General features: G+C 38.9%; 1 protein-coding gene across 2 annotated transcripts in view; it reads left to right on the top strand.

The window, feature by feature from the left end:
* The window catches only part of si:ch211-1e14.1 (UPF0606 protein KIAA1549), a 40,635-nt gene that overhangs the window by 18,813 nt on the left and 8,421 nt on the right, over positions 1-13,401 (top strand). The window contains exons 10-13 of one of the 2 annotated variants that reach the window (XM_014016540.1): positions 2,851-3,028; positions 3,482-3,666; positions 10,270-10,505; positions 12,091-12,200. In XM_014016540.1, coding sequence (XP_013871994.1) covers positions 2,851-3,028; positions 3,482-3,666; positions 10,270-10,505; positions 12,091-12,200 — 709 coding nt within the window. Of the gene's footprint in view, positions 1-2,850; positions 3,029-3,481; positions 3,667-10,269; positions 10,506-12,090; positions 12,228-13,401 lie in introns of both variants that reach the window. The other variant, XM_014016538.1, reaches the window with a different exon arrangement.

Raw genomic sequence — 13,401 nt, 5'->3', positions numbered from 1 at the left:
AGTAAAGATACCCAAAAATTCTACTTAAGTACAGTAACAAAGTATTTGTACTTAGTTACTTTACAACTCTGGGAAATTGGTAGATGGATAAGTCCTGAATGTATTCAAAAATATCTTTATTTGTATAATTGATACAAGTATAAAATGATACAAGCTCTCTAAGTAGTTTGCTGGAGTACAGAGGACTCATTGCGTGAGTGTCGCAGTGTTGCTTCCCCGTGACGGCCTTCTCGCTTTACTAATCAAGCTTCAGCTTTTGTGGGTCCTCTCTGCACCTGCTCATCTCATGTCTAGGGGGACAGGATATGGCTTTGTCTCCATGGCAACAGCATCCCATTTTCCCCAGAAGCGAGCCACTTAAAGACGACCACCTAAGCGGGGTTCAGATTCCTGCTCCTTTTTGCTCATTTTTTTTTTCACTTGATGGCTGCTGTGAGCCACAGAGAAGCTAATAACTGATCAATTATTAATTATATCTCTTTCTCTGTCTGAATCCTTCAGTGGGAATGATTAACAGTTGACTCTTTTTTTGGTAATGGAGTGGGATTCAGAGATGTAAAATATTTAAACAATCTCTGAGAACAAACTTAGGTAATGATATGTATATTTGATATAACCCTGTGGAATCTTTGTGCATAATGTGAACTTAAAACAAGAGGGATGTCAGAGTGATAAATACCAACCTTGGGTAAATAGCAGCTTCACTTATTCTGACYTTTCTGCCTCAAGATTTGTCTCCATAAAACCCACAAAGTAAATCAGGAGAATGGACGACCAGAGTAATGAAAAATCCTCACAGTTTCTGTTCTGTGCTGTGATTTCCCAATACATCTGGAAATTTAGACCCTGAAATTCTTTATGATTTTTTTCCCCCCACAAACAAATACTAATTTATTCTGACTGTTGAGTTAACTCGACGTGACACAGATTGACCCAAACTTGAGAGGAGTCCGTTATGTTGTTTTTGTGCACATCTACTCTTTTTTTTTTCCTTTTCCCATCTCAGACAGTCGCCCTGGACTGTCGTGACAGAATAAGCATAGTGTTGTCTTCTATGAAAATGCCTCATGAGCCGTCCTAGACAGATGAAAGAGGAGGCTGGAGGGGGTTGGTGCGATAAAACACACATTCACGCTGCCCTCTTTCCACTCTAATAACTGTGTATGGACTAGATTTGACCCGGAATGAGGGTGCCTGCTCAGCCTTTTTTTTCTTTCTGTGTCAGCCCAGACGTGACCTGAGCTTTAGGGTTTCCGGTAATGCAGACAGCAGACTGTGCTGTGCCTGAGGGTACCGGGTGGTAGGCTGGAAACACACACATACAGTACATGCATGGATCAGTGTAGCAGGCTGTGAYGCACTTTATGTACATATGAGGGCTTTATAGAGTGTAAAGTAAATATGAATGTTTATTTTGCACAAAAAAAAAAAACAATCTGTCATTTTTTACTTTTACTCTGATGTTTTATTAACACAGCTCAAAGTGATCAAACAAGCAAACTGACTGAGACTTTTTTTAGTTTCTGCAGTCACACAAGCTCAAAACGGGTGAAATTTTTAGTTTGAAGAATGAGCTGCCCCATTAAAAAGTCATTTTATTACTGAAATTGTGACGCATGGCTCATAAGGACSTCCATTCCTAATTTAGAGAGGACGGTGCGTCATCACCCATGAATCTCATGTTCGGTTTCAGAAGCACGTCTTTTCCAGTTGCTTGAGCAGCGCCTTTTAGCCATGAATGTTTCACATTGGAAACATTGACTGGGGGTAACGCAACAAATGTGAACACCATGATTAAAACATAGACTTCACAGTGAAGCTCACTTCCATYTTAATGCAGCTTTGAAGTTATAAGCAAAATGTTTGTTTAATATAGAATAAAGACATGCTTACCTGCAGGAAGTTGATTACTGAGAGGATTACAGTCCCTCAAGGCAAAGAAGGAAGTGATTCTACTAAATGTCTTTCAGCTTTTTTTCTTTTTTTCTTTTTGCAACATCTGGTCACATTTATGTTTGGAAAAGCAAATTACATGTCTGCAAACCATCCAAGAGTGGTGGACACTGACAGCCTTCATACAGCTGTGATTAGAGCTGGTGATTTCTGTGTATTTGCAGAATTTATTCTTTTCACACAGTGTCTTTTATTTTGTTTTTTTATGCTCATGTGTTTGACATAGGTTTCTAAAATTGTAAATAATCAAACTTAGAACTTCTGTTCAAATGTGGTCAAAAAATATTGTTTACGAGAATTATGAATAAAGTTCTATTCATTTGTACAAGCTTGTAACAGTTGGTGCTGATGTGTTTAAAGTGCCTGTGACATGTCTATCCTTCAAATTTAAAAAAGTCAAAGAAAGCATCTTTATACTTAAGAAAATTGGCATTGTACACATGATTTTACCCATTTTGTCACGTAACTGGCCTATTTTCTTTTGAATTTGGCTCAGCCAAAGTGAAACAGGAAGTGACATCAAAGGGGAACTTATTAATAAAATAAACTCACTGGTCTCTGTTTATTAAAACAAAATTATTTAAACTTTAACTCTTCTTTGTCTCTTTGATGGCGACAAAAATAACCTAAAGAAAYATCCGATTCTTCTCTACAGTCTGTTTTRTTGTGTTTTTGTAACATCGCTCTGTTCATATGATGACATTCCCCTTTGACATCACTTCCTGTTTCTTCAYGTGCAAATATCTCAACAACCGTTCATCTCAGCGAYGTGAAATTTGTTTTGCAACATGTTATCAAAGTTTCMTTTCTAAAAATGCATTCATGTTTATTACAMAAATTTGATGTCACAGGCACTTTAAGGGTAACACTCAGTTGTGTGTGTGTCCTGTTCTCTAGGTTGTGAGTGCAATCCGGATGGAGGGAACGGACAACCCCTTGCAAATAGTGTATTTTGTGGAAGGTCAGARTGGTGAAAGGATGCCTGCCGTTCAAACGGCCAACCTGCTCAACAGCCTGGACGTTCAAAGAGCTGCTATCATCTTGGGCTATCGTGTGCAGGGCGTCTTGGCTCAACGTGAGTATCTTTGGTTTTATCAAAAGCAATAAAATTAAAGTTAAATCCTGTTAAAACTTCCACATTGTTGAGGTTTAATCCAGCAAAACGTAATCTTTGATTGTGAGATCACTTGTTAGAGAAATACTCATAATTTATTGTTTTATGTCTAAACTGCTTGACCTATAATCTCAAAGTTGTAATAAGAAAGTAAATTCTCTTAATGTGTGCTTCGTATGTTGTTGTATGTTTATGTTAACTTTACATGTTTCTCTACTCACTGTAAGAAAATTCTCGTTAGGAATCCTAACAAGGAATAAAGGTCTAATGAGAACCCCTCAGGGGAGTTATTTTCTTTTATTGGCTTAGTTCCTTTACAGTTCTTTTCCCAGAGAATAAATGAGTTTTATTATAAACCAGATAAAATTTGAATTGAAGTTTCAAACAGATAACATCTGATTTGTTTGTTTGAAGCTGTGGAGAAGCTGGCATCTTCACCCCCTGAGGCAGAGAACACCAACATGTGGATCATCATTGGGGTGGTGATTCCCCTTCTGGTGGTCATCATCATCATTTCCATCCTCTACTGGAAACTGTGTCGGACAGACAAGCTGGAGTTTCAGCCAGATGCTATGACCGTCATCCAGCAGAGGCAGAAGGTAGCTCCTCTCTGCATGCGCCACTCATTGATGCCGTCGCTCCTGCAGATGATTTGTTTTACAAAACACACACAGCCATGAGGTCTCTGATGTGTTTTTGGTATTAGGTGCTCGTTTAGTCCCATCTGTTGTATTTGCATGTAAATCTGGGGAGGACTGCAAAAAAAAAATGCATTGCTATACAATAGTCAATGTTATTGTTTTAAACTGTTGGTAGTTTTAATCTACGTGTCCAAATGCAGAGGCTGGATCCTTCGAAGGATCTGGTCTACCCAGTCTAGGTGGGCCAGGTCGATCGTGAAGACCGGATAAAAGTGGCTGTGAATTTGGATGGTCTAGCCTTCTGCTTTATTCCCGCCCTTACCCCGGTTTGTCTCCTGTCACCTAATAACTGTGACAATGCTAAACTGAAGCAGAAATCGATCAAAATTAGCACAATATCAATATATTACTATTATAAATATCATAAAACAACAAAATGATCTTAAAGGCAATATTTGAAGAACTAAGGGACCTGCTGTTAGCCAGGTAAAACCAGACCCTTGTCCTTCGCTTTGCTTCGTACGAGGGTCTCGACTCACARCTATAGAGAAGTGATTCTTGCTGGAGGCGTGGCCTCTGCTGAAGTTTAAAACGATTGGATCGGTTGGCCGTGACGTATGTGTGCCAGCTCCAATGTGAAGGAGGCTAAGCTAAGAAGCTAACTGGAAATTGCGTGAGCTGTAAACAACCCTGCTGAGAGGAGAAACGTACCGAGCTGAACGAGACGACTGTAAATGAGAGTTGCTGCTTTGTCAGACAAATTTAWTTTAATTTGGAAGCCTYATCAAYACAGACTGGCTTCATTCACTTCCTCCACTGCCGTATGCTAAATTAACTAGCAGACACTGCGCAGAAAATCGACATCGTTCAAAACTCCGCCTTCTCTTTGCTGATTGGCCCAGGTAAAATAGTCTACAAGCAGACACTGCGCAGAAAACGACGTTGTCGTTCAAAACTCCACCTTGTGTTTCTCTGATTGGCCCGAACAAAATTCTCCTGAAGAAATCCTCGTCTACGGGAGAAATCCCAGACAGAGCAGTGAGGGGAAACTAGAATTGAGCAGAGCTGCGTAGGAAGGCAAGGGCCAGGCTAACCATAGGTGCATTAAACCAGCTTCTTTGATTTCAGACAAGAATAATATTAAAACATGTCCATATAAATGACAAAAGCATTCACAACACAACCGCTTGAAAGTTTCAATTTTTATACGGCGGTATTTTTTTTTAAAAACTGTTCTCCTTTCTCTTGCTTCGTCCGCCATTACAAGCAGGAAAAAATATCTCCTGTCAGCCCACGATGCATTATGGGATATGGTGGACCGAGATGGATCCATCRGACCCGCCCCTCAAATCGAGKGAAAATGAGGATGCATTTGCGGGCCGTATCGGAGGAGTCTTTGAATTTGGACAGCCTCCGGCACGGTGCTGTGATGTAAACGGCAGACAAATTTGGCCTTCAGAGGACGCAGCCCCTTAATTTGGACACAGCAAATGTACCTAACCAGTAAATATTCTGGAAACTCACCGAGGAACACAGAGACACTTCATCTTGGGATTGAAGAAGAAAGCCAAATTTAGTGTAAGATAGGGTTTAAAGATGACGTTTTCATTAACAAGAAGTGTATGGACCTCTCATACGTGGCGKTTCTTTTTCCCGGGGAAACAATAACTCTGCATCCAACTATTCTTCTCTTTTTTTGTACGTTACACAAACGTTTGTTCTGCTTCCCAGTTCATTGTACGTGTATGATGTTAGTTGAAAGGTTGCATTTGGTTTCAATCGTGACTGATGGGGCGCTGCGAACAGCTGACACCCAGCTGTTTGCAGCTTATGATGCTACGTTAGTACGCCGTAGCTTTTTTGTTCTCGAGTAAATCAGTGCCTAAAAAAAAACTCTGGTTAGCGGTAAACTGCTGCCTCACAGTAAAGTCACAAGTCTTTTGTTGCAACAACACAAAAACTTTCTACCTCGTTCCTAAAGTAAATCAAACCCATTTTTGTTTTTGTGCTCCCTTACATCTGCTCTGCCTTGGAGACTGTGTGTGTGTTTTCATGACCTACTGCCTCACCGTTCTGCGTTTACACTCCCCTTCACGGTGCTGTAAATAAACCAAACGCACCTCATCTGTCTGTAGACGTAACAAACACACAGCTTGTCCTCTCTGCGCCACACCAATATCTGTCACCTAACACCGCTGCTCTTTTCTCAGTCCACCGTGTCWCTCGGTGAGTCCAGAACCTCTCGTCACCAGCCGCTCCCTCCAGCTAAAGGTGATGTTGAGTTTAGTGAGGAGGAGAAGGGGGGATATGAGGACGAGGAGGAGGAAGAGGAAGAAGAAGAGGAAGAAGAAGAGGGGGAGGAAATGGAAGTTAAAATGGGGAAGGTACAATAGCATCTGGTGGCTTATAGAACAAGTAGTTTGTGTGTAAATGTGTTGTGGTAGGTTTGTRTATGGTGTCTACATTCGTAGTTAATTATTGAAATTAATTAAATATTAATTATAAAAGAACACAGCTGAAATATATCAGATCTGAATAATCTGTGATCTAGATATATTAAGATTTATATCAACTTGGACCTTTTTTGGCTTTTCCATCATTACTCCTGCTTAGAAAACAGAATTACTCCTCAGGAGTAAACAAACTGCGAGCACGGACGAGGAAGAAGAGTTCGAAGATGAAGAAGAAGATGAGGAGGAGGAGGAAGAGGAGGAGGAGGAGGAAGAAGATGAGGAGGAAGAAGATGAGGAGGAAGAAGATAAAAATGGAAATATTAAAAAGAGAGAAACTCCATCTCGAGAGCAGAGGCAAGAAAAGATCAAAGCTGCGCCGAAGGAACCAGGGGGGWTGAGAACAGAGAAGATGAAAGTTTGCTCTAAAAGGAGGCGAGCTGAGGAGGAGGTACATGGTGTCGTAGGAGATTAGTGGCTTCCCCTAATTTAACAACTACAGTAAACAAATAGCATCCAGTAGTTTAGCAGCTGTGGACTGTGGTTCACTGTCAGTAGATCCTTGTCACTGTGACGTGCAGTAGTATGCAGTTGCATGTTACAAACTGTTCCTTGTGATTTCYTAGTTCACCGTGAGGTAGTAATTATTAAGTGGCAGATATCTTTGTGTGTTTTGCTTTCAAAGCTGCGCTTACCTTTTTTTCACCTGAACTTTTCGCTGCCCTGAACAGCAGCCCACACAAACATGTGCTCATTTAGTCTGTGTTGGGATTAGAGGTATCACGTTGGATTAGCAGTTTCAAACCAACAAGCCCCTTGTCTGAGCTGTGCAGTTTACTTCAAATAAACACAACGAGTCTCAAGGATTACGGGGACATGTCATGTTCCGTTCAGCTTCTCTTGTAGCCGAAACTCTGTCTCAGAAGGAAAGCAAGCAGCTCGGTACTCAAAGATTTCTAGTCTCTCATTATAGATTCACTTCACTATTGTTTTCGTGTTTCTCTTTATTGTGTGCTATTTATGCTTCTTACAGTTGCTTTCTGCTATATTCAGCTATTTTCTACAAATTTGCTAACTTTAGCCGTTTTCTGCTATTTCAGCTTATAGTTCTGCTTATTTCTGCTATTCTTATGCTTTTTCTGCTTTGTTTTACTTTTTCTGCTAATTTGTGCTATTTATGCTTCTTACTGTTGCTTTCTTCTATATTCAGCTATTTGCTAACTACTTTTTTGCTAACTTTAGCTGTTTTCTGCTATTTCAAYTAYAGTTCTGCTTCTTTTTTCTATTCTTGTGCCTTTTTCTGCTTTATTTGTGCTTTTTTCTGCTACTTTGTACTATTTATGCCTCTTACAGTTGCTTTCTGCTATATTCAGCTATTTTCTACAAATTTGCTAACTTTAGCTGTTTTCTGCTATTTCAGCTATAGTTCTGCTTCTTTTTGCTATTCTTCTGCCTTTTCYACAGTTTTTCTGCCTTTTTCTGCTAATTTGTACTATTWATGCTTCTTACAGTTGACTTCTGTTATATTCTGCTACTTTCTACAAATTTAGCTAAATTTTAGCTGTTATTAGCCAAAGTTAGCTTTCTAAGGTAATTACACATTTTTTGGAGCTATTTCAACTTAATTCGGCTAAATCCAGCAAAATTGTGCTCCTTATGCATCCTTATTCTAATTAAAACATTCCCAGTTCCTTTTTAGCTGTCTTACTGAAAGCTTCGGCTGTTTTACCTATTTCACTTGAAATGATCACTTTTTAGGTTTTTTTKGGGTTTTTTTTCCTACTAATTTTAATTTTTTACATCCATTTCACCATCTGGGTGCTACTTTCAACTTGAGTCTGCTACCTTTAGCTTTTTTATGCTAAATTTAGTTTTTTCCTTCTATATTAGCTAAATGTTAGTTATTTCTGCTATTCTTTTGCACTTTTCTTCTTTGTTATACTTTTTTCTGCTAATATGTTCTATTTATGCTTCCTACAGTTGCATTCTGCAATATTCAGCTATTTGCTGCAATTGTAGCTAAATTTTAGCTGAAATTAGCTAAAATTACTTCAAATTACTTGATTTTGGCCAATTTTTTGATATATTGAGCTAAAAATGAATATATTCGTAGCTGAGACTTAGCTCTATCATGAATTGCAGCCGAAATAAAAATAGCTTTGGCAGCCATCTTGGATTTTTATTTCGGCTGAGTAAAGGCCTTTTACTCAGCCGTTGTTTGAGATAATGACATGAAAACTTATGTACTGGTAGCTGAGAGCATGCTCTATAACATATTGAAGCCTCAAGAAACTTCAACATTTGTGGCCACAGCTATTTCGGCTACTTTTTTCCCATTGGAAATGAATGGAGCTTTTTTCAACATCGTTAAATTTCTTCATAATATTTCTAAATCTTTACAGAGCCTTACACATTACATTCTGGTTTTGCTCCTATTAAATTCCTTGTGACAATTTTAGCTACTTTCTTGCTAGTTTTAGCTTTTTCAGTCATTTAAGCTAAAATTCTCCTTCCTTCTAATATTCTTCTGCTTTTTTTTTACCTTTTTGTGCTTCTTTCTGCTAATTTGAGTTATTTATTATTCTTACATTTGCTTTCTGCAATATTCAGATATTTTAGCCTTTAGATTTTAGCTTTTTTATGCTAATTCAGCTGTAGTTCTGCTTCTTTTTGCTATTTTTATGCTTTTTCTGCCTTTTTTTTACTTTTTTGTGCTTCTTTCTGCTAATTTGAGTTATTTATGCTTTTTACAGTTGCTTTCTGCAATATTCAGATATTTTAGCATTTAGCTTTTAGCTTTTTATGGTAGTTCAGCTATATTTTGGTCCTTTTTGCTGTTTTACTGCGTTTTTTTTGCCTTTTTCAGCTTTTAAATTTTAACTTATAATAATTCTTTTGCTAATTCAGCTCAATTTCAGCTTCTTCTGCAGCTTTCAGTTTATGTCTTCAGCAACAGGCATTCACACTTGCATTTTCGCAGGAAATGCAATTTCTCTAGTTATTATTATTATTATTGTCCCACAGACTCTTCCTTATTCATTATTGCCAATTTGTCTCCCACCTGGATACCCATCAGTTATCCAGCCTAATTATGTTTCTAAATCTGAGTCTGTATGTTCAGTTCCTTCCTGTTACAAACATTATTTCTGTGTTGACATCTACCATATTTATTCAAGTGTAATGCGTAAAATTAAATCCATAAAATCATCCATAAAGTTGGGGGGGTAGTACTATACTTGGATAAATATATTTACTTATGTATTTTAACCGAAATATTGGCTTCATTCACAAAATGCATGAGTCCAGAAATGAGACTGTGTCTTAAAAAGCAGCTGAAGCGAGCTTACCTCTGACACTCCTCCATGCTTCAGGTAGGATAGTAACAGATCCAGGCAGGCGACATGATGTGAAAAAAAGTGGAGGAAAAAGTATTCCTGCACCTTAGTAATGATAGTGAACTAATGACATTAGTGTGTGACCGGGCCGCTCCTGGAACAACAACAAACACATGTTCGTCTGTAATGGCTGCCGTCTACCGGTGTTCTGAAAAAGTTTGTATCCCTGAAAAAACTTCCGAGTAGGAAGTAATCTGCTTTTCCCCCACAAGATGGCCCAAATCTCATGTGAAGTCTCTGACTTTTGTGTTGGCGCCTCCTGGTGGACTATGTGTAAAATGCCAGAATTCATATGATGCTGCTACGGCTGATATATATTTGTTGTCAAAATACCTTTCAGTACATATGTTGTTAAAATAAAATGAACAGTCCAATGATCATTTTACTGATATATATAAAGACTGCAAAGGCTGAAAAATCTTGAAGTCTGTATCAAATTGGATGTAGTTTGAGGATTCAATTTTTTATGCTTTTTAAGCTAAAAAAGGGGGGGGGTCATATTATGCATGAGATCGTATTGTACACAAATAAATACAGTAGTTTTTAATATTTGCACAAGAAAGACTTTAATTTAAAAGTTTCAGGATAAATCAACAATTCACAACTTGTGTTCGATTCCACTTTATGCGGATGAACTGCTTCCCATTTGTGTTTCCTTCCACTCTGTATTCACTTTGTTCTTCCTCTCTTACATTTTCTGCCGCCTCTTTTCTTAGTTACAGGCTCCCAGTGTGAAGGGCTTTGATTTCGCCAAGCTCCATCTTGGCCAGCAGAATAAAGATGATGTCATGGTGATCCAGGAGCCCGTTCCGCCAGGGTCTGGCTCAGGTCCCCTCCCCACGTCTGTCAAAGATGGTTTCAGTCCATCCGAAGCTGGGGAGGCCCCCACGCCCAAATCCAAAACGTCAGCCTCCTCCACCAAGGCATCTCGTGGCAGTCGAAGGAAAGAAAGGTTAGTGACACTGATACTGATGAATTATACATCTTTTAAAATCTTTTAATTCGTTTATAAATAGAACATTTCTGCACCGCTACATAGTTATAAATCCTTCTATCAGACCACAATGGACCGGTCTGGAAGCTGGAGGGGGGTGGGGTGTGAAACGCCTTGTTTGGATTTAAAGATACAGCCTCAAAACAAGTTGATCCGAGACACACCTCAGAAAAGGGGTGAAAAAGGGGCTTGTGGAGTTACAATAAGGAGGAATTCAGGCCAAAGCATTGCAGTTCTACTTTATATAGACACCATCTGAGTTATTTAAATGTGAAAACAAAGGATTTAAAAACATATGTCTCCTTTAAAGTGCCTGTGACATTCATATTCTTCAAATACAAAAAGTCAAAGAAAACATATTTATATTTAAAAATAAAGAAAAATGGAACAACACACGATTTAACCTATTTTGTCCCATGACTGATATATTTTCTTTTGAACTTGGCTCAGCCAAAGAGAAACAGGAAGTGAAAATTTATATTTAAGACATAATACGCAAAATTTTACCCATTTTGTCACATGATTGGTATAGTTTCTGTTGAATTTGGCTCAGCCAAAGTGAAACAGGAAGTGACATCAAAGGGGAACTCTAACAAATAAAACTCTCTGGTCTTTGTTTATTGAAACATTATTATTTGAACTCTGACTCTTCTTCGTAGAGACAAAATAATCTTAAGAAACATCAGATTCTTCTCTACAGTCTGGGTTGTTGGCTGTTGTAGCAACACTCTGTTMWCATGCAGACATCCCCCTTTGACATCACTTCCTGTTGCTTCACATGCAAATATCTCAACAACTGTTCATCTCAGCGACATGACATTTATTTTGCAACATTTTATCAATGTTCTCTTTCTAAAAATGCATTCATTTGTATTACAAAAATTTGACATCACAGTCACTTTAAATGAAAAACAGTAGGCTGACTTGGAAAGTGGTGTACTTAATGCTRTATTTATGCTCATTTCATTTTAGTGTGTTTCCACGGTTATAGCCTACAGAATGTCTTTTTATGTGCTGCACTTGGTGAAAAACAACAAGTGACTGTCAAATAATATTTTTAAACCTTTAAAAAGAATTACTGATTGTTGAACCCCAGCTGAGGACATTTTAAGGTCACTTTAATTAGTGCAGGCAGTCAACCAGACAAGGTTTTGGCAGACTCCCCGATTAATCATCAGAGGGCAATCTTCCTTTGTACTTGCCAACAGGTCGATATCATAATGTAAAGAAAGTTTTTCTTTTCTTTATTGTGTGGCGATTATGTTAAGTTGGGCTGTGGTCAGTGTCACGGTCTCGTGATCCTGAGGCGGCAGGTGTGAACCCAGGTTGCGACAGGAAGGCTGCATTGTTTCTAAAGGCTTAATGTTATATTTTTTGCTTTCATCAAATTAAAATGGCATCATTGCTTCAATATAGACTCTTCCGTTTCTCATGCTAGAAACAGAGTTTTAAATATGTATAATGTCTCAGCACATTGGTATGTTCTTGGTTTTTTATTATTCATGGACGTGTGTGTGTGTGTGTGTGTGTGTTTTCTGGGCAGGATCTCCCCGTCAGACGGTGACTCCGTGGTGAGTGACCATTCTAGTGAGCGGGAATCGACCGAGGAAAACCTGAGAGTCCACGCCACGCCCAGCGACAACAAGCAGACCCGTAAAGTCCCCATCAATGTTTTAAATGGCAAGTGGCCTTGGCAACACTCAACATCCCTCCTCCAAAGCACAGAGAGAGGGAACACGAGAACGGGGGCTGGGGAGGAGGGAATGCAGGGAAACTGAGTGGAAACGACTGAGATAAAGAGATGAAAAACAACTGATTGACACGAAGGACAGATTTAGAACTGAGGAGACTTTCAAAAAGCAGAGTGAGAAGTGACGTAAAGATTACAGAGACAAACAGAAAAAATATATATATATAAACAGTAAGATTACTGCTTGTGTTCCAATGAAGTCCAAAGAGCAGATAGAGAAGGAAATAGGAAACAGAAATTGATCAAACGTATTGTTATCTGACAGCGTGTTGATTGATTCAAGCTTGCGGCACCACAGAGACGGTGCAGGAGCCAGACACAGTCAGGCACACAGACTCTACAGGCTGACTCATTCACAAAGGACTGGCTTTTATTATTGCAAAAACTGCAGAAACCGTATGGGCCCTCCCACTAACAGCATAGCTAAACCACATATATGACATCTTTGTTTTTGTTCATTCAGTGTTTTAATCAGTGTGTTTTATTTTTCTGACCAACCCCTAAAGACTTAAAGAAAATATAATTACCTCCGCCAAGGGCGAGGTAATGTTTTCGGTCGCGTATGTCTGTCGTTCTGTCTGTCGTTCTGTCGTTCTGTCTGTGGACAACATTACTCAAAAACTTGTGGACRCATTGTCATGACATTTTTACCACATGTGGGTACTGGGCCAAGGAACATACATTTAAATTTTGCTGGTGTTCCGGATAACGATGCGGATACAGAAATTTCTTTTCTTTTAACACTCTAAGATCGGCAAAGCTGTGATGCTTTCACAGGGCTTCTGTAAAAAACAGTGAGCTGGATTGGACAGCACGGACTTCAAACTTTATAAAAGTCATGTTAAAACCAGATTTAATTATGAATAATTTTTGCCATAACGTGTGCATTTACAGAACGTTTTGTGACCAGGAAGTATGTGACTGCACCATGAAACCTATTTTTCCCATTTCTCCAAACACACCACATTTCAGAAACAACCAATCAAAACAGTTTCTCTCTACTAGGCTTGTAAGCAGAGAGCTGCCAGGCCTCAACGTTTGGAGACGGGGGGAGCCAGGAAGCACTTTATAAAGAGAGTCAAACCATTACAAACTCATACAAGG

The sequence above is a fragment of the Austrofundulus limnaeus genome, unplaced genomic scaffold (assembly GCF_001266775.1).
Source record: "Austrofundulus limnaeus strain Quisiro unplaced genomic scaffold, Austrofundulus_limnaeus-1.0 Scaffold147, whole genome shotgun sequence".
Classification (NCBI taxonomy): domain Eukaryota; kingdom Metazoa; phylum Chordata; class Actinopteri; order Cyprinodontiformes; family Rivulidae; genus Austrofundulus; species Austrofundulus limnaeus.
This window is presented reverse-complemented; position numbering and strand designations above follow the sequence as displayed.